The sequence below is a fragment of the Narcine bancroftii genome, chromosome 5 (assembly GCF_036971445.1).
Source record: "Narcine bancroftii isolate sNarBan1 chromosome 5, sNarBan1.hap1, whole genome shotgun sequence".
Lineage (NCBI taxonomy): Eukaryota > Metazoa > Chordata > Chondrichthyes > Torpediniformes > Narcinidae > Narcine > Narcine bancroftii.
In genome coordinates, this window is record NC_091473.1 from 235,907,425 (window position 1) to 235,932,247 (window position 24,823).

At 38.2% G+C, this 24,823-nt stretch overlaps 1 protein-coding gene across 1 annotated transcript in view; it reads left to right on the top strand.

Moving 5' to 3' along the window:
• The window catches only part of LOC138765057 (diphosphoinositol polyphosphate phosphohydrolase 1), a 61,571-nt gene that overhangs the window by 33,140 nt on the left and 3,608 nt on the right, over positions 1-24,823 (top strand). Inside the window, exons 3-4 of the mRNA XM_069941719.1 lie at positions 16,701-16,745; positions 22,910-22,994. Coding sequence (XP_069797820.1) covers positions 16,701-16,745; positions 22,910-22,994 — 130 coding nt within the window. The remainder of the gene's footprint in view (positions 1-16,700; positions 16,746-22,909; positions 22,995-24,823) is intronic.

Sequence of the window (24,823 nt, forward strand, 5' to 3'; positions counted from 1 at the left end):
GAATTTTCACTGGTGAAGTATACTAAAAAAGATAATGATTAATTCACAGAGCTCCTCATACCACAAACCTAATATGAGGCAAAAGCTTCATTCTTTTGACATTTTCATTCCCTAGTATTTAGAACAATGAGTCACTGCAGTATAATTTTTGATAAAAATTGGCCTGAATAGGTTTTCAAGAAACCAGTTTAAAACTAATTCCATCTAGGTTTACGTGAATGTTCAGTTGAGCTTGGGATGATTGGTTAATTTTGCATTCATGTTTCCTCTTTCAGAAAGAGTTCTTGTGAGTCTACATAACGATAAATGTGTAACAAGCTCCTTTATGTCAAAAGACATGAATCTCATGGGCTACTTGTTGGTTCTCATTGAAACAGTTAACAATGTTTCAGCAGTTCACTGAATTTTCTTGAGCTTGTTGGAGATCAACTTGGATTGGGTAAAAAGTCTTGATCTTGGCAAAACTAAGTTTTCTTGATAGGCCGCTCATTAAACCATAAATTGCACACGACTTAGCAAGCATTTAGTGATGTGCAATTTGTAACCCTAGGGATATCTTGCAGTTTAAAAAAAGATGATAAATTTCATTGCACACCTTTTAGAATAATATAATTTGTCTTGCCCTCAGTAAGTAATTTCCTGATGTTTTAAGTTTTTAGCATAAAAACCTTATTGGTGTTATATTCAGGAGCAAATCTCGCAGCACAGGTAATGTCCATTCAATTTTAATTCACAGGAACTTGCCAAATATGTTTTATCACTACATTGAAAAGCTAGCAACCCAAAATGCTCTGTTTCAGTTTCCAGAATTATTGACTGTCCTTCATACCAGAGTATTTGTAGTATTTTGCCTTTGATATTCGAGTGATTGCTGTCTTTAAAGTCTACCATCTGTTGCTGTCAACTATTGAACTCGGGGTGGGGGGGGGGGGGGGGGTGTCTAGACGTGTAAACTCGACCTCTCTGGCCAGACTTTTAAGTACCTGTTTTTTAACCCTTTGTTTTCAAGTTTAAACTTCTTAAATTTTAGTTTAAAGTATTAAGGAATTATGGCCATTAATGGTAAAAAAAAATTAAACCTCAAGTGAAGAAGAAGTTACATTTTCGAACTATTGAAGATTTGGGGCCTAAACAACTTGCTACAGCCTCAGGTTTAATTTCTTCAGTGCCTAAACTACAAAGACTGCCTGTGGGAGCTGAAAAAAAAATTTCTACTACTCACCAAGTGAAGGATAGCGCCGGGAAGACGACTTCATTGTCTGAAATGCTTCAGGCAGCATTCCAACCTGAAGATTTCGATTTCCTCCGTGATTTTGCGAGAAAACAATGAGCCGCGGGGGGGAGAACAGCGGTGACCCCCTGTGGAAGTCGGGGTGCCGTCGCTGGGAGTCCAGACCCGCAGTAAAACCTCTAAAATGCCTTTCGTTGAGTTGCAGCAGGAGCTGCAGTTTCCTGGTTCTGCCACTACGTCTGAGAAAGCAGGGCTGAGCTTTTCTGAGCTATAATGTATGCAGTTAAGCGGTGTCATTCAACCCTTACTGAATGAGATGGCCCAAATGAATGCTAATATAAGTTCAGAATTCAATACAGTTAAAACACGTGTGGAAGCATCTCGTGAAGATTTTTTAAAAATTCAGTCTGCTTTTTTGGAATGTAACCAGAAAGTGGTTTCTAACACAGAAAAAGTGTTGAAGGTTGAAAAATCAGTTATAGAATTGTGAGAACGTGAGAAGGAGTTAGAGAGGAAAATAGACTACTTGGAGAATCAAAGCAGAAGGAATAATGTGAAAATAGTTGGTTTGCCAGAAGGTATGGAAGGACAAGATCCTCTTCGTTTTTTTAAAGACTGGATCCCACAAGTACTAGGGCAAGAATTTTTTTCTGGAGGCTTGGTATTGGAAAGAGCTCATAGAGCTTCAAGAAGAACACCTTTACCTGGTCAACCACCGAGACCTGTAATAATTTGATGTTTGGATTATTTGGACAGAGAAGCAATACTTCGACTAGCAGTGCAAAATGCAAGATGACGACAAACTCCTTTATTGATTCAGAATAGCAGAGTTTTTTTAAAAATCCTGATTTGAGTCAAGAGGTCATTCAACGTCGACGTCGATTTAATCCAGTTAAAGAAGTTTTGTGGCGTAAAGGTTATAAGTCTACTTTTCGCTATCCTGCAGTGTTGAAGGTGTTTTATGGAGACTATCAATCTCGGTTTTTTGAGAATGATCGTGAAGCAATGATTTTTGCTGATTCATTGCCAGATATACGAGGACAAAGACGTAGTCCACCATTGTCTCCTAAAGAAAAATCTGGTGGTTCTGGAACTAAATTTGAGACTTTTCTTATGAAGGTACCAGAGAAGGGTTATATTTCATCTATGTATCAAATACTTCAGGATGGTATGGATAAAAAGGGTTGGGATAAATCCAAAAGTAAATGGGAAGCGGATATTGGTTTTATTTTTTCCGAGGATGATTGGTTAGATATCTGTCATGATAGTGTAACGAGATTGATAAATGCACATTATGCAATGATTAATTATAACTTTCTACGTCAATTATACTTAATACCTGAAAAATTAAAAAAGTATGGTTTTAATGAATTAGATTTGTGTTTTAGATGTGGTAATTTTGTTGGAACTTTTTTTCATGTTATCTGGTCATATATAATCTTTTTGGAAGAAAATTCAATTGTTTTTAGAATACCTGTATAAGATTAAAATACCTTTAGATCCGATAGTATTTTACTGGGCAGTTTGCAACCTCTGAAAGGTTTGGGATTAGATAAATTTCAACTTGCTTTTGTATATTTAGTTTTATCTGTAGTGAAAAAATGTATTGCTAGTACATGGAAAGATACAAATATGAATGATATTAATAGATGGCATAACGAGATTAAATATTGTTTAATAATGGAAAAAATTACATCTGTTTCGTGTGATAATTACAGTTTTTTTATTAATAAATGGTTGTTACGTTGATTAGATCTTGATATGTATATTTAATTTTTCCTTAATTTTTTTTCTTTATGGCTCTCCTTAGGAGAGCTGGCTGAAGGTGGGGGGGGGGGTCTTTTCTTTTCTATATATATATAAAAATATAATGTTTATGGTTAATTGTTGTATATGTTATCTACTATTTAAATTTTCTGGCATTATAACAAATATTCAGCCCAGCATTACTTGAAATACTTGCTGATGTCTTGGTTGTCAACAGCAGAAAGAAAACCACAACAATAGGTTCGATAGGTTAACTATGCAGCCTAACAACTCCGGAATAGCGATGGGTCTGGGCCTGTATAGATTATGTAAAGTTTGGTTGTCGGTGCATGGTTCATTGCAGTGAGAGAATGTTGTTTGCAGTCTTGGATATTCTGGATCATTAAACTTTGCAACTTGTGGTTTTTTGCAGCTGCAGATTGGGGGGGGGCGGGGGTGCTGCAAATGTCATGTCACTGTTTCAGGATGAAGAGAGAAAGCAACACTAGTTCAGGTAGCTGAGCACCACTGGCAAGGTTTCTCTAATAAAGTATGTAGAAATAGAACACCTAAGAAATAATAATTGGAGCAGAATTATCCTGAATATATGGAAGGAAATCGTGTTTGGAGTTGTTTAAAATGCAGAAACGGTGAGGAAGGAGCCAGCTGAAAGTGTTCCAGATTTCAGGAAGCTTTTCACAGTGTCCCACACAAAGTTCAGATTTGACGCAAACCGAAGTGGTGATGATATATTGCTGTGGATTAAAAATGTTCATAAATAAATTGCAAATAATAGGATTAAATGGGTATTTGGATGGTATGCTGTGACCAGTGCAGTGACAAATTATCACTGCTTAGACTCTCAATAACTTGGCTGATGAGTCAAATCGCCAAATTTGATAGGGCAAGGAAGATAACTTAAAATGAATGTATTCTCCATTGAGAAACCTAAAAGTTGGCCAAATGATGAATAGTATCAAATACCTTGCATTTTCCAGACAATGTAAGCCCATATCGAGTTCTCATCTATATGTATCTAGTTTGTATGTGTTCTGAATTCCAAATGTTGTCATCTTTTAATTTCTGCAAGGGGAAATTAACCTGGCGTCACATCGTGCAAAAAAAATAAGATGACTTAAAAATGAAATCATAATCAGTTTTTGTCCAGGTACTTAAACCTTACATACCCAGTTAATGTAACTTTGCAAGATGAGAAGCTGAGACTTTTTAAATTCTGGTTTAGTGTTACTTGAGGCTGTAGTAGGGACTTTTTCTCTCTTTCCCCCCTCCGCCCCTGGAGAACTTAAATAAAATAGTATCATATGACTCCTCAATATCATCTGGCTTCTATTTGTGGACTCTTGCTTTCATTTCAGTCTGATGGACAATTAAACTTTATTTTTATAATGCCAAAATTGTGCTTCATGGCAAGTTCTGGATTTAACTATTTATGTAATCCACAAAATATTTCAAAATTATTGATAGCTTAATTGCTAAAGCTGAGGATCTCAGCATGACTGAAGTAATGCCATTAGTTTAGTTAACTTAAGTGAGGTGAATTTTCTCTGATGCAATTTTACTTGATTACCATAGCTCTTTCAGACAAATAAGAAAATTACTGCTGAAGTTCTCTCTATCCGTCCTAGTTAAAAAAAAAGATTCTAGGAGAAAAATAGTGTATTAAACACTTAATTGACAAAAGATGGATATAAAATAATGTAGAGCAAATAAATTGAATGTTTTCAATGGTAAAATTTGCTTAAATATGATAAGAAGGCTATCATTCAGTTGGAAAAGGCACAGATAAGATTCATGAGGATGTAACTGGAACAGGAAGGCTTGAGTTTTGGAGAGAAGCTGGCAAGACTGGGATTTTTTTCTCTGGACTTCCGTATAGAGCAACATGTATAGGACTGTTGTGTATTCTATGTATCGAAATACACTAGCACAAAGAGATGTGATGCTTTATTCATTCTTTACAACTAAACTAAGATGGTTCCCCTCAAAACATTGGTAGTCCCGTACCAGTACTCATTCTCCTACTTTCAGAGATCTTGTGAGTTTACTTGGAGACGTGGATTGTTCCATGCGAAGGCCGATATTCGGGTGCACCATAGAGCCCTCCCCAAACATCAGTTATGCTGGTGTTCGTTTGGTAGTAGAGTGCAGTGGGTGTTTATGTGCTATTAGAAAATCTGCGAGTTTGTGATTCCATTATATTTTTATCGCTATAATCCCAAAGGTAGTTTTGGGTGTATTGCTTTCTTTGCATTGGAATTATAATGAATATACTCTGTGCCTGACTCACTAGGAGCATTTCACTTTAATTTAGCTAGTCTCAAAACATGAGCATTAACTGGCAAATACGACATACTGTAAAACTCAAATAACCTTGCACATTGGGACTTTGGAAAATCTGATCTGGCACCAGACTATTGAATGTTATTTCTGTTCATGCAGCAACACATTTTTAAATGACTTTTGAATGTTATGCATTTTTATCATTTATTTATGGTTTAGTGTAAGAGTATTATGAGAACTGGTGCCCATGTGAGTGGGAAGGGAGCATGAGAAATGGGACTCTTCAGAGTAGGAGGGAAACAAGACCAAGATCACTTGGTGAGCCAGGTGCCCAACCATCAGGGGTTTTGAATTTGATTATCATCATTTTCCTGTATGTATAAGTTCATTGTATTTTCATTTGCATTTCTACTACCAAATTGGCATTTTGTTGATGATACTGAAAGACAACTCTTGTCTGATGGAGAATGGAACTTTGGCTTTGCTGCAGTGGCATCTTTTAATTTCTTGGAGAGGAAGTGGGTATACTGGTTTAATTCTACACTCTCTTGGAAACATTAAACTTTTCTAGTAATGGCAAGCCAAAACCACTCCAAGCTTTCTTGTCTTTCATCTATATGTGGATTTCTGCACAGTGAGTTGATGAAACTCCAAAAACCACAGTTAATAATTGTCTTTTGAACTGGCAACATGTGTGCATGTGGCATTGCAATCTATCTGGAATGCTTGAGGCTCATTTTGAATTTTGTGAGATTAGTTTTCAGCTGCAGCATGAATATCCAAAAGTAAAATTATTTTTGTATTCCTGATTTAAAGCAATTGCATCTTTTCCCTTTGTCAATATAAAATGTCTGCAACTTAGATGATCTCTGTTAAAGCAACTCCCATAAGCATTTGTTTCACATGTAAAACTGTTAGCAGGCTTGATATGCAATTCCCTTGATTATGTTAATTAAGTCATCTTAATTAAAACACTTCTATATTAATTATAAACAATTTTTTTTTGTAAATGAAAAATATTTTTGTGCTTTATAGGGATTGTAGTATAGCAATTAACAATTAAACCAGTATACTTCAATCGATTCATTGGCTGGAAAATGAAAGTTCAAATAATGGAATAAATCTGGAAGTATGGGATAAATTAGTTTCAATAACAATGATCGTGAACCTGTAGGGTTGTTGTAAAATCTGTTATAGTAAAGTTCATTGAGGAAATCACTCTTCCTTTTTTGGCCAATATGTGATTCCAACCTTGTCAACGTGTTGACTCTTAACTGTCTTTTTAATTCAGTGGCATTTTGGAATAGACATTGAAAGATGTTGCTAGCATTGTCCACATCAAATAAATAAAATACATAAAGATAGGAAAGGTTGGTGGATTAGGTCATTGCATGACTTTTGTGCGATTGTCCTTCCATTGAAAAGGATCCCCTAATATATACTGACATCGCCAGATAGTCCGATCAGCAGTGATTCTTGCTGCCACCTTCAAAGAACCCTGCCACAAAGCCTTGCCTAACTCATTGATTGCAATCCTTTGCCAATTTGTCTTGCACCCGTGGATTCCATCAATTTGAGCAATATTTTGATAGACATGAAAACAAAAAGTAAGAATTTAAACTTCAATCAATTGTCTGGATATCTTTTGATGGAAACAAATAGGGATCTTTATATGAATTAAGGTGGAAATGAGGCTATTAAAACATAATATTTTAAAGTACAGTGGATTTTGGATTTTTGTTTTGAAGAATTGGGACACCACACACTTTTTTTATTTACCAGAGAAGAGATTTAGTAATTTTAGCACAGTGAGGCGTTTTACCAAAGAAGTCAGCTACCCTTCATTCAACTAGGGATGTTTTTTGAGTGAGAGTAGTTTGTAAAATTTTGACCCATTCATCGATTCATTTATTCAACGATGGTCTCCTTGAGGAAGGTTGCTTCAGTGTTCACTATGGAGTAATGGATTATCATTGCCTGCATCACCTGGATTTTAGATGACAGACATTCCTGGTAGATGCATAACACTGCAGGGTGATGATCTTTATTGTTCAGTGTGGAAAAAAAAGTGGTGGGGGGGGTCCCTAAAATTTTGGGATTTGATGGATGCCTTTGACATCATTGCTACTATTTAATTGTCTTCAAAATACATTTTAGCATTACCGGTACATTTTGGAAATAATTTGGACTGCATGGACAACTGGAGTTGATGCTATTTTAATTGGTTTAAAAATTAGCTGATGAGAATTTCTTCAGAATACATGTTAGAATAATCTTTGGCTCCCTGTTTTTTTTTTAAAGACCTGAATATTTTCCATTTTTTTGTTTTACATTGTTGGGATGTTTTTTTTTCAGTATTGGGGAGAGGAAAAGAGGCTCAGAGTACTGTTAAGATGGAGGCCAGTCATCCAGATGAGGAAAATTCGAATCAGATCAGGAAGGTGAATGCACATATCAAGAATCCAAAACTAAATTGCACTGATATTAATGCAAGAAGTCTCCTAAAATCCAAAATTTATATAACCCAGGGGACAACTACATTGTTGTCATCACTGAGAGAAGGTGGAGGGGAATATGAAAGAAATAGCATTTCATTGCCATTCAAGGATTTCTGTATTGAGGGGTAAGTATATCCTCGAATATTTCTCAAATGACAGCTTATGGGTGGAGATTAGGAATAAGAGGGATATTGTCACTCAGATGAGTTGTATTACAGAACATCAGCCAACGGGAGATAGTGAAACAGCTATGTATACAAATGATTAAAATAGGGTTATAATACTGAAGAATTTCAATTTCCCAAATATTAACTTGGATTACCTTGGAATGAATGGGGGCATGATTCTGAAATATGTCCAAGGGAACTGTTGACCAGGACACGGTATGTCGATAGGCCAATAAAGAAAGGAGCATACAGGACCTCGTCTTGAGAAATGGAGTTGGTCAGTTGAAAGGCATGTCAATAGGAGAGCATTTGAGGGATAGCCACAGCTACATAAATTTCAAAATGATTAGGAGAAAAACCACGAAAGACCAATAATACAGATTTTAAATTTGAAGAAACTCAGTTTCACTAAAATAATACAGGACTTGGCGAAGGATGCTTGGTGTATATATACCTTCAGCAAGTATTCGGGGGAACAAATGTGAGTAATTTGGTTGTGGATGTAGGAGGCTTGATCACTTAAATGATGTGAACATGTGGGGAGTAGTTGTGGGCTGCATGTTGATATTGATAAGTTGGTGAAATGGGCTAATAACTGACAAACGGAATTTAATCCTGATAAATGTGAGGTGATGCATTTATTTTGGGAGTACTAAAGAGTCTATAACATAAACCATGAATGGTAAGCTCCCAGGGAGTATTGAAGATCTGGTGGATCATGCTATGTGAGTCCAAAGATCCTGGAACATCAGCATGGATAGATAATATGGTTAAGAAGATTTAGTACTTTTCCCCACATCTGAAATTCCAATAACCAAAAAGTTCAATTATCCAAACTTTTTCGGCAGCGACAAGACGTCACAAGTTGAAAATAAGTTCACCCGACGTGCTCATGTGGGGCTTTGACACGCTGTTAGTGCCATTTTGGTGGTAACAGCTCAAAAGACTGACATTGAATGGCTGGATGCCGTCTCAGAGAAGCAGGCTGGAATCTCAAGCCTTTGGTAGGACAAGCAGGGCATGGGGAGATTCTCCTTGTTTCAGGTAACTCCCTCCCCTTTCCATTTCTTCTTTACCCTCTACTTGATTCTTTGCTGTCCTGGCTTCATTAAGGAGAGCAGCCTCCCGGGCAGGAGTGGGGACCTCAGACTCTTGGGCAAGATTGGTGACAGCAAGGTGTTGGGGATTGGCAAAGGCTGATCTGTTTTCTTCTGGTAACTGATGCAAGTATTCTGCTGATGCAACCTGGCTGCTTTAAAAAAAGCCATTATTCAGTTATCCAAAAAATCTAGTTAACCAAAAACATCTGGGGAAAACGTACTGCATCTGTATTACTGGTCTTTTCGGCTAAGATATTGAATACAAAAGTAGGAAAGTTAAACTCCAATTTTAAAACTTTGGTTAGACCTCAGCTGGAGTACTGTGTGCTGTTCTGGTCACCACCCCATAGGAAATAGGTGATATTGTTGGAGAGGGTGCAGAGGAAATTCACAAAGATGATCTGCCTGGGATGGAGCATTTCAGTATGAGAAGATGCCAGGTCTTGTTTTTTTCCCCTGGAGGTGAAGGAGGTTAAGAGGGGACATGATTAATGTATACCTGTATAACATTAAGGGGTGTAGATGGAGCAGACTGCAAGACACTTATCCCAGTTATCAATGGTTAATAAAACAACAGGACATGGATTTGAGGTGAGATTTGGAGGGGATCTGACAGGGAGATCACTCAGAGTGGTGAGTACCTGGAATGAACTACCAGAAAGAGTGATGGAAGCAGAGTTACTGACAGTATTTAAGTGACTAGTTAAGTCACCTCAGCATAAGGCTCTGGCCATGTGCTGGAAGACAGGATTTATATTGGTAGGTGCTCCCTTGTTGGCATGGGTGCGATAAGCCAAATGGCCTGTTTCCATGGTGTACAACTATTACCTAATATATAATCATTTAAAAAAAAATATGGTAAGTATTCTTAGGTTTGGGTGTTTCTAGCAATGTTGGCAATAATTGGTTCCTATTTGTCCCTGAATGAAAGAGAAAGTTGAGAGGCAATTATATGAATGGATTGGAGCAATTTATGTGTCAAACTGAATTAGAATGGTATTTCATACTTTTAAAATATTCTTATGAACAAGATGTTTCTGCAGTTCAATAACTTCATGACTTACTGTTACTGAGACTAGCTTATTCTTAGTTTAAAATTTATTCTTTTACTGGAATGTATATTCCTGCTCTGCATTGATGGTTTGAGCTGGTATCTCTGGATCATTTCCTTGTGGCTTAACTGCAATCCTACTTTACCTGTATCCAGCTGCTCTGATTCTTGCAGGCCCTCAAAACTGGAAGCACTTGCACTCCTCTTTTTGCAACAATATTCAGACTTTTAAAATTTCAAATGATGTCACTTGTGTGGTGAGGACTCTGAGGGCTTGCAAAATGAGTTCTCTTCCACTGTGGTTTTGGAATGACAAAATAACAGCTGAGCTGTTGCAATTTAGCCTTCAGGTTTTGTATGCCACCCAGAGACTGTTGTTTGTTACTACAACAAAATAGTTTGTTTCAAACAATGTACACATGGCAAACAGTATTTATAGCTTATGCAGAGCAATGGAACACTTGGGTGCATTACTTTTATCTCTTGTGAATATTGCTTCATCTCTTCTGAAATCTGTGTGAACGATGTGTACTGCCTTGAATGAACCAAGTAAATATACTACTGAAGACAAGCAGTCTGCCCTGAGATGGGAAACAGCTCAAATAGTAGTGCATCCATGTTTCTTGAACAACGGTCTTTGTGCTAATTTGCTCTACATTGCCAGATGAAGGGAAGAAATTATTTTGGTTGAAAGCGAGAACTAAGTGCTTGTGTGAAAATTAATTATTTAATTGTGAAAATCTGCTTTTTAAAAATTTTGGGTAATTCATCTGAAGTCCTTAGGAAATGCAAGAATATGCTAATTTAAATTCTGCACATTGGAAAATATTATCCTTTGGTCTAGAATAACATTTTGAAATAAGTATACATGTATGAACAATGCCAAGCCAAAAAATTGCTACTTCATGATCAGTCCAAAAAAGCAGTTATGTATCATCCAGGTCAGGGGTGGCCAAACCATGGCTTGTGAGCAAAATATGGCTCTTTCACATGTAATGTAAGACTCGTGGAAATATGTTGGCTTGAGGAGTTAACAGCACTCCCAAAGCTGCACCGGGACACTCCAAATCCCTGCAGCCAGACCAGGGGTTCCTCGGATGGTCACAGCCTGGGCTGCATGACAAAGAGAGGGAGTGGGCAATGGAGGAATGGCCCCTGCAGAAGAGCAGAGTGAGCAGCGTGCACCAGAGTCGGGTTCTTCTCGCTCGGGTCAGCCACCCCATAGCAGAGTACCACCAATGTTGGGTGTGTAGTAAGAGGTTCGGACAAAGCCAAGTTGTTTTCTGCAGGGAGTAACCGCAGAGATTGGGCCAGGAGAGCTCCGATGGGGTTTGGCCTGCCCCAGAGGCGGGGTGTCTGTCCAAGCCAGGCACACTCGCAGGGGAAAGCAAGATGATGGTGAAGAGAGGGTTGAGGGGGACCCCAATGAAGACCTCATCAGGCGCCCAGACAGGAGGGAGCTGGAGCTCCCAGCAGTAGTGAAGTTCCTGTTAGTGACCTCAGGCAAGCCATGGTCCCATCAGATGGAGAGTCAACCCCAGACTGCACAGAGGTTGGACTGCTTCACAACCCAGCCTCGGCCCCGAGTATTCACTCCCCCATCCTGCTGGTGACTGGGAAGAGGGGAGTGAACAGTAGTATGGGGAGGAGCAGAGCTGTGGGCCCCTGGCCTCACTTTGCCGCAGATTGCGGCTTTGCATCGGATCATTTCCTGCATCGGGCACCTGGCTATGAATCCTGCGATAGTGGCAGCAAAGTTCCTGAAGGGAACACATCAGAAACAGGAACAGGAGTCATCCATATGGCCTGTCCTACATTCAGTGATCTGGCCATGGATCTAGTTCAGCCTTTCTCCCATAACCCTTAATTCCCCTATGAATCAAAAATCTATCTTACTGAATTTTAAATTTATTTAATGAGGCAGCCTCTCCTGCTTCCTTGTGCAGATATTTCCACAGAAAAGCAGTAAGGATTTTAAAAATATTTAGTATGTACATGTGTACTTTTGGATAATTGAAATTAATACAAATTAAAGGATAAATATTGCATACATGTACTTAATATTTATCTAAATGTTTTGTAACAAAACAGGCATGTCAGAGTAAAAATTTGTATGTGATATTTTTTTCATGACTTGTGGTTCTCAAACGTCTGAAATTTATCATATGTTACTCTTGTGTTAAGCAAGTTTGGCCACCCCAATCTAGGTACAGGTTAATTGTACAACCATAATCAAAGGCACGACTTTACAAGATGTTGATACTCTTTATTGTTATTATTGCTGGTATACCAGCCAATCAAACATGATTAGCATCAATTGGAATATAGAATAGAATACAATAAACATGTACAATTAAAAAAAAATCATCTATATGCAATAAGTCCACAATATTCTAAAATAAATTGTTTTAAAAAAAGATTACTGATTCTAAAATACAAGTGCAGCACTGCTTAACGCCATGAATTGATATTTAATATAGCTTTACGAGAAAAGCTCTTTTTAAGTCTGGTAGTTCTCGAACAAAGGCTCCTATAGCGTCTGCCCAATGGTAAGAGAGTAAATAGTTCATGGTTAGGGTGTGTGGCGTCTTTAATGATATTCTTCACCCTGTCCCAACATCATCCCCTATACGTACATTGGATAGTAGGCAATTGCATTCTAACAATCCGTTGGGTAGTTTTCACTACCCGCTGGAGTGCCGTCCTATCTTGTACAGAACAATTCCCACACCATGCCAAAATACTGGATGTCAACATACTCAATAGCATATCTGTTGAAATCCAATAGTATTCTAGGGTGGAGGATGAATAGATAGCGCCTACTTGAACCTGCATTTATACATTTTTCACCTGAAAAAGCCTAATGGTACATAAACCATCCTTAACAGTCTTCCAGGTAACTTAAAATGAGATTAAACAGTAGCTATTGGTGGGCACGATTGGAACAGAAGTAATAGAAGCAAAGTAAGGCATCCAGCTGTTCAACCAGATCATCACTTATCTGCTTCAATTGCGTTTCATTTTCGTGCACAGTTCACATTTCCCTTCAATCCCTTCATTCTTATTAAAATCTTGATCTAGTTCTCTTGAATTTAGTCAAAGCCTCATTTTCCTCCATGGTAGAATATTCCAAACATTTATCATTGACCAAGAGAAGAATTTTCTTATCATCTCATGTTTAAGAGCCTATACCTTATTTTGTAATTGAGAACAGTGGATCAGACAAGAGAATCATCCTCTCTGCATCCAAGAATTTTAATAATAAAAATGTAATACTTCTGGATATTCAAACAGGGATTAAAATTTTTTTTTGATTGGGAGATTAAGGAACTGGCTTGTGAGAAACTGGCAGAGAACAGGAAATGAAGTAGGGATGTATCAGCCGTGATTGGATTGAATGGTGTACAGGTTTGCAGGCTGAGTTACATACGCCTAATTTGTGTTCCAAACCTTGGGGCATGCGTCTTGTCTACTCGTAAGGCAAACTCTCTATAGGAAGTATATTCACGGGGGAAGGAGACAAAATTGTATATTATACTCCAGGTATAGCATCACCAAAACAGTTGCAGTAAGTTGCACTAATAAATGTTACAGGCATGATTGATGTGGAAATTAGGGAGTGGGGGAGAAGAGTTTCATCACAGCAGTATTTGGTGGAGGATTGTCCATTGAGGCGATGGGTGATCACATTTCTGGGATTTTACCATAGTCCCCCCCCCAACCCTAGATGTAGGTGAGAATTGGAGGAGCAAATATATGCCATGTAGCTGGAAGAATAATAAGATTGTATTAGTAGGGGATTTTCACTTTCCTAATATTGACAGATTGCTGTAGTGTCAAGGGTTTGGATAGTTGGAATTTGGTAAATATTCAGCGAAGTTTCATCAAAGCAATGTGTAGATAATCTGAATTTCGAGATGGAAATGCTCGTGCTCTTCTTGGGAAATAGACAGGTCAGTGGAGGAGCACTTTGGAACCCATGAGCATCATTCTATTAGCTTTAAAATAGATATGGAAAAGAATAGTTGTCCACAAGTTCAAGTCCAGAATTGTGGCAGGGCCAATTTTGATCGATTAAGGATGTCTGGCAAGTGGGATGTTTTTAATAGAAAGTGAGGGCTTGGGGCAACAGGTTCCTGTTGGAGTGAAAGACCAGGCTGACAGAAGTAAGGAACCCTAGATGAGCTCTGGTCAAGAAGAAGAAAATGTATGTCAGGTACTTGCAGTTGGAATTAAGTGAATCCATAGAGGAGTATGGATGACAGGAATGCATCCAGGAGGAAAATCAGGAGGCCAAAGGGACACAAGATAGCTCTGGCAGATAAGGTAAGACAGAATCATAACATACTTTGCGTGTATGAAAAGTAAAAGTGAAATTTGATGGAGAATAAGGCCTCTATGGTGTGAGGACATCTTTGTGGAGCCAAGGGAAATGGTAAGGTCCTAATTAATATTTTTTTCTGTATTTACCTGTGGAGAGAAACATGGAGATGAGGAAAGTAAATAGTGATGTCCTGAAGAGAGTCCACATTGCTGAAGAGTTGGTGCTGGAGGACATAAACCACAAAAAAAATCTCTGGTGCATTGTATTTCATTGTAGACCAGAAGACCGCTTGCAGCGAGAAAGAATGAAATAACTATGTTTTTCTGTTTTTTTTAATGGAAACATTTGATTGATAATCTAAACCTGCATGTTTTATCAAGGAGTATGTGCAACCCTTTTCACTTTGCATATCATTTAAATATGGCAAAGTTCGGTAGCATGTAGTCATGTAGATGAAGGTTGGGAGCATGCTAATCTTTATCAGGCTCTTCTGGTAAGGATTGTTCTTTTGATACTGATTTTCAAATTTAATAATACTGGCATTTTTGCTTCAACTTCAGTCATTGGGGTGCTAGGTGTCACAGCTGTCCTCTGAATAAAGTGAGTAATAATTAAAACTCTTGCGCCATCTTCAATTAAATTGGGGGGCACGGTTAGCTTATCGGGTAGCACAGTGCTGTTATTGGGTCTGGGGTCAAATCCAACACGGACTTGTAAGGAATTTATACATTCTCCCTGTGTCTGCGTGGGTTTCCTCTGGGTGCTCCGGTTTCCTTCCACTATTCAAAAAAAAAGTATAAGGGGCTGTAGGTGTCATGGGCTTGTGGGCCGAAAGAGCCTGTTACTGTGTGTCAAAATTTTTAAAAATACATTTAAAATGGAAAAAACTTCTATCAATGTAGGCCAGCTGGTCAAGGAACCTGATTCCACAACATATAATGTACTGCCATTTGTAAACAGCACTTTTCATTAAATATGATCATCTGCACGTTGAAAGTTGCTTTTGAAAATATGACAACACTTTGTTATTTAATATTTAGAAACTTTCACTTCCAAAGAATGATATGTTTTATCAGAGTAACGTAGCATAGGTCACAGGTCAATTTGTAAATTAGATGTCAAAAACAGGTTGTTAAAACATTTTTTGAACATGTCCTCTTCATTATCCATTAGGATGAACATCTATAAAATTTAATATCCTCATCAACTTTCATAATATAAATTGAAGAAGCAGACAAGGATAATGAAGGATTTTGGATATAGTAGAAAGTTGTAGATCACTCAACCATCAAGTACAAGCCAAAAATATGAAGAAAATTTAAATGTTTTAGCAAGAATTCAATTTACAACTCCTTTGTAAGAGATTTTTTTCCTCAGCTAGATCTCAGAACTCAAAGTGAATGCATCATATGGTAAAGTACTGTTACAAACCACACGTAACAAGCCACAATAGCAATGAACTAGACATTGTTTAATTTTAAAACACCAATTTTATTTCTTACTCTTAAACTATCATTACTGCTAAAGCTATCCCCAACTATGCACAGATGTGTGTGTGTGTGTGTGTGTGTGCGTGTGTGAAGACTCAAACTGGGCAGCCTCCATGAAGCTTCCAAGGTCCTGGCACTGGTCTCTCAAAGTAACTTCACTGCTCGTCATTCTCAAAATGAAGCGGTCTCTCCAAGTGACCTTCACTGTTTGTCACAATCAAAATGAAGCACTTTGGTTCCCAAAAGACCCTCCTGGCACAGGTCAATCCACCAAAAAGCCCCAGTCATTCACAGACCGTGCTTTGCTCTGAATTCCACAAAATGGCTGGTCACAAGAGGTGTTTCAAAAAGCTGCTTTCTCTTCAGCCGTCAGAATGGTTCTTCCTGCAAAATCACGAGTGTCTTTGTAAATATATAGAACCTGGAACAGAGTGTGACAAGCCTTCCCTCACTTCTTCCAATATATCAAATTGTCGCTGGGATGTAACTTCTGATGTTGCTTGTGTGAAATGTTAACTGACTATTCAGTTCCTCCTGTCTATACTATCCCTTACAGTGATATCCCATTTTACTAAAACGGAAGCCATTAATACATAATTGCATGAAATATTATAAAACAAGGCACCAAAATGGACTGTTCTTCCCAACTAAATTTCAGGGTGAGGTGCAATCAAGTCAAAGTGATCATTTTGAATCATTTCAAAAAAATTGTAGATCATAGAGTTCAAACACCTTTCTCTTGAGTTTCTATTGAAAATGGATTTTAAAATATTTAACTTGTTTATTTTGCAGGCTGGAGTCAAAGGGACATTAGGAAGATTAGTAGGAATATTTGAGGTAAGTTTCTATTTTGAAATAAAGTATTGATATTCACACTCTAGCAGACGGTTGCAGGGGTGGCACGGTTAGCGCAATGCTGTTAGAGTGCCAGTGACTGGGGTTCAAATCTGGCGCTGTTGAAGGAATTTGTACACTGTGTGCCTGCTTGGGTTTCCTCTGGGTGCTCCGGTTTCCTCCCACCCATGTAGGTCAATTGGATGTAATTGGACGGCACAGGATTTGTTACTGTGCTATGTGTCTTTTTTTTTAATGTGTGGAGTTCTATGCTGTTTATAATTTTGTTCTAAATGACAGTTAATGGGTCAGCGATCTTTGGAAAAATGATTAAACATCACAAAACTGATTAGGTTGTATTGACTAAATACAAGATCATCTACATGTTATAGCGTTAAGAACAGAAATTTCACAATTGAATAACGCAGATAATAGGCAATTAATCAGTATCCATTGGGCTGTCTGAGTGCACAAATTTTGGAATCGAGGAACAGGTTGCAGGCCAGATTTGGTTTAAGGTTTGTGTCTTTTTACATAGGTCACTTGAAAATGTCAAATGTAATCTTGAGGTTTAAAAGGCTACAGTTCACGGTAGAGTCCGATGGAAGGAGACACCATGGATTTAAATGCCCAAGATGTAATATATAAAAGGGATAAGCACAGACCAATTTAATACTGGATCTAAACCATGCTGTGCTTTTTATTTTAACCTTGAAGGATGCTACCATTTAAAAAAAAAAATCATGAAAATTTGAATAGTTGTCTGGATGAGGATGATTTGCACAGGAGTGGGCAACCTTTTTTAAACTCACATTCCTCCTTAAGTAATCCCTATGCCACAAGTGTTCTGTGATTAGTAAAGGATTGCTTAAAGTGGATTGTGAGTGGGAAGGGAAAGTTGAGAATCACTGCTCTGGTCCCAACTTTACTGAAATATTTTGCTTGAGAAAAATTGTCATTGGCTCATTTCCTTTGGAGTTTTGAAACTGTGCACATAACGAGTCAATTAGGAACGATTAAACAGTGGTTTGCAAATGTTTTCTTTCCACTCACATACCACCTTAAGCAATCCCTTACTAATCACAGAGCACATGGCATAGGTGAAATGTGAGTTCAAAAAAAATGCTTGCCCATCCCTGCTTTAGCACTTTGACAGGCTCAACCACCAAAGAAGATCCATGAATTCTTTTACCTCTTTAAAAGACCTGCAAAAAGGGCTACGCTAACAGGCCCAAAAGTTGGTTTTTTTTAAAGCTGCAGAAACAAATGAGGTTGTATTAATCTTGGTAGTATTGAGCATTATAGCTGAGAGAATTTGACCCATTGATTTCACTGCCTCTTTGGCATAGAGTCTTGCAATATTGAAACAGACCCACAAGCCAAGTTTGTCCATGCTGAACAGTGGGCTCTCCTATTCCACTTGCCTGAATTAGGTCCAAATTCTTCCCATCCATGTAGTTATCCAGGTGTTTTAAAGGAAGCTAGCATACCTTTCTCTTCCATTCTCTGAGAGATGAACTGTCCCCTTCTAAATCCTAGCCCCCCCCACCTTTCAGGTGTGGCCTCAACTTAAGATTCTCCTACTCTCAGAAACAGGTTGTTGCTATTCACCTTATCTATGCCCCCCATGATTTTATAGACCTCAATAAGATCCCCTCTCAACATCCTCCTCTCTCAGGCCTCGTTTTTTTACTGTCACATAACTCAACTTACCCTATTCCTTAAAAAATTTGATCTGTTCTTGTTGAGATTATATTGTGCCGTAGAAGCAGTATTGAGAAATAGAGAAAGCAAAATGGCATGTGCTGACAAAATTATTTGTTTTCCTTGGTGGGGGGTGAGGGCTACTGCCATATCTGCTCTTAATCCATTATTGTGTAATTTGCAGATCCTCAAAACTCCCAATAGCATGGGATATTTTGTATTTGGTTCAACAATATAAATACAGGTCATTTATTTACAGGCAAGCTTTGTACAAATGCACAGATTAAATAACTCTTGGGCATTTAATTTTGACCAAATTAAGAATTAAATAACCTGTGGGCATTTCTGACCAAATTCAGAAGAATTTTTTGTATCATATGAAGGGAAACTATCATTAAATGTATTTGTAGGATTTCCATTTCATTCCTATAGGTGGCACCGTGGCATAGCAGGTAGCACTACTGCCTTACAGCTCCAGATTTGTGGGTTTGATTTGGGATGCTGTCTTTCTGCCATTTGCATGTTTTCCCTGTGATTATTGGGATTTCCCCAGGAAACTGTTGATGTTTTGGGCCAGAACCCATCATCAGGACTACCTTATTCATTCAACATTGATATATCTTTAAAATATAAGCAGTTCTTGTTTCACCCGCATCCCTCTTACATGGAATAAGGGCCTTTCGGCCCTTAATATTGTGCCAACCTATATATTCCTACCAAAACAAACTAAACCCTTTCATGTAAACCTCTATTTTTCTTTTATCCATGTGCCTGTCTGAGTCTTTTAAATGCCCCTAATGTTTCAGGTTTCACAACCACCCCTTGCAAGGTGTTGGGTATAACTGGGTGGCACGGGCTCGTGGCAAAATGGCCACTTACCATGTTGTATGTCTAATTTTTGAAAAAAATGACTGTCTTTTGTCTGCTGTCTCCACTAAACTTTCCTCCCTTTGTGCAGATGTCCTCTGGAGTTTGCTATTCATGACCTGGGAAAAATGTGCTGGCTGTCCACCTCATCCATATCTTTCAGAATCTTGTAGTCCTCTAAGAAGTCTCCTTTCAACCTGCAAATTAAAAAAAAAAATTAGGCGTATTTGGAGAAGTACGATCTAATTAAGGAAAGTCAACATGACTTTGTAAGAGGAAGGTCATGCCTCACAAGCCTAATTGATGTTTTTTTTTGAGGAGTTAAGGAAAGAAATTGATGAAGTTAGGGCAGTAGATGTGTAATGGGCCATTTCGCCACTAGTCTGTGCCACCCAGTTATACCCAATTGACCTAGATCCTTGTATATTTTTGAATGGTGTGAGGAAACATGCAGATACAGGGAAATGTACAATCTCCTTACAGATAGCACGGGATTCAAACTCTCGTTCCAATCACTGGCACTGTAAAGATGTGTGCTAACCACTATGCCAACAGTGTAGCCCCATCTTCGTTCCAAAGAGAAAAGTCAGTGTTTGGTTAACCTGCCTCAAGACTTAATTTTTCAATCCAGGCAACGTCCTGGTAAATCTCTGTACCCTCTCCATAGCTTTCATTATCCTTCCTGGAATGAGGTGACCTGAACTGATCACAATCAGGTCTTACCAGACTCTTGACTCAATCTCCCTATTAATAAAGTCCATTACTACTCTCTGCTTTCTACATGCAAGTCAATTTTTAATCTACACAGCCAAGGTTACCATGCCTCCTGACTTTCTGAATGTCTCTCATGGGGGACCTTGTCAAATGCCTTACTAAAATCCATATGAACCACATCTACTGCCCTAACTTCATCAATTTCTTTCCTTACCTCCTCAAAAAAAAACATCAATTAGGCTTGTGAGGCATGACCTTCCTCTCACAAAGTCATGTTGACTTTCCTTAATTAGATTGTACTTCTCCAAATACTCATAAATTCTATCCTGAATAGTTTGCACACCACTGATATAAGACTCACTGGTCTGTAATTCCTAAGATACTCCTGGTTATGTTTTTTTTAAACAAGGGGACCACATTTGCCATTTTCAAATCCTCCAGTACCTCCCCTGTAGCCAAGGAGGACTCTAAGATCATAGTAAATTCCCAGCTATATCTTCCATCCCTTCCCACAGCAACCTGGGGTATATCGTGTCAGGCCCTGGGGACTTCTAAATCCTAATATTTTCAAGAAGATACAATACTTCATCTTCCCTAATCTCAACATCGCCCAGCACACAATTCTGTTCTATTCCGACTTCACCCTGATCAAAGTCGTTTGGTGAATATTGAAGCAGAGTAGTATTCATTTAGGAGCTCCCCAGCTGCCTCTGCCTCCAGGTACATGTTGCCTCCTTTATCCTTAAGCAGCCTGACCTTCATTCTCGACTGTTTTCACATATGCATAGAGTACCTTGTGGTTTTCCTTAATCTTACTTGCTAAGGCCTTCTCATGCCCCCTTCAAGCTCTTAAGTCCTTTCTCAAAGATCCTTCCTGGCTATTATACAATTTTCATGAACCCTTCCTTTTCCTAAATCTAATGTATGCTTCCTTCTTAACTGGTTGCCTCACCTGTTTGTCAACCGTGGTTCCATTTTCCTACCATCTTTTCCCTGTCTCAGTATGATAAACTTATCCTTAACCTGGATAAGTGGTCCATAATCATCCACGTACTAGTACCTTCTGTAAACATCTATTCCCAACTTACTCTCTCTAGTTCCAACTTCATCCCATGGTAATTAGCCCTACCCCAATTAAACACTTTCCCATTTTATTCTTGTTCAGAACTATGATAAAGCTCAGGGAGTTGTGGTCACTATCACCGAAATGCTCCCCCACCGAGAGGTCTGCCACTGGACCTTGTTCATTACCCAGTTTTAGATTCAGTATAGCCAACAAGGTCGGGTCAGATACAGCAATGAGCTCTCTGAACCCTTCTCCATTAACAATGGCGTGAAGCAAGGCTGTGTTCTCGCACCAACCCTCTTTTCAATCTTCTTCAGCATGATGCTGAACCAAGCCATGAAAGACCCCAACAATGAAGACGCTGTTTACATCCGGTACCGCACGGATGGCAGTCTCTTCAATCTGAGGCGCCTGCAAGCTCACACCAAGACACAAGAGAAACTTGTCCGTGAACTACTCTTTGCAGATGATGCCGCTTTAGTTGCCCATTCAGAGCCAGCTCTTCAGCGCTTGACGTCCTGCTTTGCGGAAACTGCCAAAATGTTTGGCCTGGAAGTCAGCCTGAAGAAAACTGAGGTCCTCCATCAGCCAGCTCCCCACCATGACTACCAGCCCCCCCACATCTCCATCGGGCACACAAAACTCAAAACGGTCAACCAGTTTACCTATCTCGGCTGCACCATTTCATCAGATGCAAGGATCGACAATGAGATAGACAACAGACTCGCCAAGGCAAATAGCGCCTTTGGAAGACTACACAAAAGAGTCTGGAAAAACAACCAACTGAAAAACCTCACAAAGATAAGCGTATACAGAGCCGTTGTCATACCCACACTCCTGTTCGGCTCCGAATCATGGGTCCTCTACCGGCACCACCTACGGCTCCTAGAACGCTTCCACCAGCGTTGTCTCCGCTCCATCCTCAACATCCATTGGAGCGCTCACACCCCTAACGTCGAGGTACTCGAGATGGCAGAGGTCGACAGCATCGAGTCCACGCTGCTGAAGATCCAGCTGCGCTGGATGGGTCACGTCTCCAGAATGGAGGACCATCGCCTTCCCAAGATCGTATTATATGGCGAGCTCTCCACTGGCCACCGTGACAGAGGTGCACCAAAGAAAAGGTACAAGGACTGCCTAAGGAAATCTCTTGGTGCCTGCCACATTGACCACTGCCAGTGGGCTGATAACGCCTCAAACCGTGCATCTTGGCGCCTCACAGTTTGGCGGGCAGCAGCCTCCTTTGAAGAAGACCGCAGAGCCCACCTCACTGACAAAAGGCAAAGGAGGAAAAACCCAACACCCAACCCCAACCAACCAATTTTCCCTTGCAACCGCTGCAATCGTGTCTGCCTGTCCCGCATCGGACTGGTCAGCCACAAACGAGCCTGCAGCTGACGTGGACTTTTTTACCCCCTCCATAAATCTTCGTCCGCGAAGCCAAGCCAAAGAAAGAATAGCCACTTCTCTATTCAGCTGGTCCACATATTCTGTCAGGAATACTTCTTGGACACAGCTGATGAATTCGGCCCCATCTATCCTTCTTGCAGTAAGAAGGTGCCAGTTAATATTAGGAAAGTTGAAGTCTCCCATAACAACAACCCAGTAGAAGCAGTACTTCATGGAGGTAGGCTGAGTGCCATTGCTTTCACCCTCTTCAACCACACAATGTAACAGTCCTAGTGCAACTTGAAATTAAATCTTAAACAGAGATCTAAAAGACCCTTTTAGTGGAAGCCTTGTGCAACTCACTTCTGGTATTCTATATTTTGCAGCTCATGTCGGTAATTTGTGAAGTAACAATTTTATTTTTCAGAATCAAGACAGAAAGCATAGAACATATGTATATGTTCTGGTAATAACAGAGGTGCTAGAAGATTGGGAGGATTCAGTAAATATTGGTAAGATAGAATTATTAATTCTCCATACTATCTTAAAATATTTTTATTGTTTAACAATATCTATTTACACATGGTTTATTAGTGATAACATAAATTATAACATGTATGTGTCACATATCAATTGAAAATTAAAAGCATAACCATAATTATTACATTAATTTATTTTGTTCAGTACATCAAATTCTTTTAATTATATTATGAAATTAAATTGTAACTTATGTCCAAAATCAATATTGAATACAAAAATTATACATAAAATTCCCTAACATAAGATATTTTATACTTCTCTGATTTGATCATATTGTATACTATCTTTAAGTAGAGGTTTTGAATGTTTTTTTAAATTGTAATTTATGTCCTTTTAAAACTGATTGAGCATTATTTCCTGGGAGTTCATAATTTATCTGTGGTGTTGTGAAATTCACATAGCATTTAAACCAAAGATGAAAAGCTGCACATAAACCAGGTTGTGAATCAGTATTTTATCCTGGTTCTGCATTAATACAATTCGAAGCAATGTAGCTTGAATGGCCTTATTATCATTGTTGGTTAGCTGAAATACTTTGTTTTTAAAATATTTTTATTGAGTTTAACATAATAATCCTACACACAAAGTCTACTAATATAACAAAAAGCATCAACATATTAATATAAATATAATTTAAAAATCCATCCATAATTTTTAATTTAATTCTATTTCTTAAAAATAATTCTGGATAGAAACCAATTGAGTTACATTATACCAACCCTTGGTCAAAACAGAGTAATATCTCTCTAACTTGATGATATGATCTAGGACAACCATAATTAAACTTGTATATAATCAATTAATCTAAAAAAGGAATAAAAAAGAAAAAAAAACCACAATACTAAATCTAATCAAACCTCTCTCCCCACCCCCAACCCACCCTTTAATCAAGGTAACTTTGTAGAAAAAAAAGTAAAGATATGGATCAAATAGAGACCTTCAGAAACCAGTCAGAGAATTGCCGGAGCAGCCGAATGGGCTTTTTCTTGAGATACAGACAGAAATACATCTGGTTCACAAGCAAAACCCAACAAGGCAATTAAAGGGCATCCATTCTATTTTGATCTTAAAAATAGTTTTTTGTAACCTCGTTTATTAAAAAAAAATCATCTATGTTGGCAATTTTAGGTTCTGTTTTACCCTTTTCTAAATTGAAACATAATCTGATAAAGAGAAATAGGTTGAGAATATGGGCTCTATTTAGGACATTTTTGGTTATGTTTTTTCTCATGCTAGTCCCTTTATAGATAACCATCTTTTTCTGCCTTCTGTATTAGATGCAGGCTTTAAGGAATGGTACAGATTGGGTATAATAAGTTATAAAGATCATTTTATTAAAAATAATTTCCCTCTTTTGAACAACTGTCAGCCAAATGTAATCTTTTTAATGGACATTTTTTTTTAGATATTTACAAGTTAGGCATTTTGTTCAAAGTTGCATGATTTTCCTCGAATTTCAAATTCAAATATTCTTGATTTAAAAAAAAATTTTTACAGTTTGTTCACAGTTCATTATGTATAAATAAATTTTGCATGGAGACCTGCGCAATGTTGATAATACTATTGGATTTAAGATCAGCCTCAATGGGTGGGATTAAGAATGATTGGGAATGCAATGTCAGTATAACATTTTCAGATGAAGACTGGTACTGTTCTTAGTTTGATTAATGATTCCTCATTTTGTGCAAGACATTATTTATTACAATTTAAGGTTGTACATAGAATACATATGTCCAAACTTAAATTATCTAATTTTTAAGCAAATGTGGTTCCATTATGTGAAAAGTGTAAAATTTTTAAA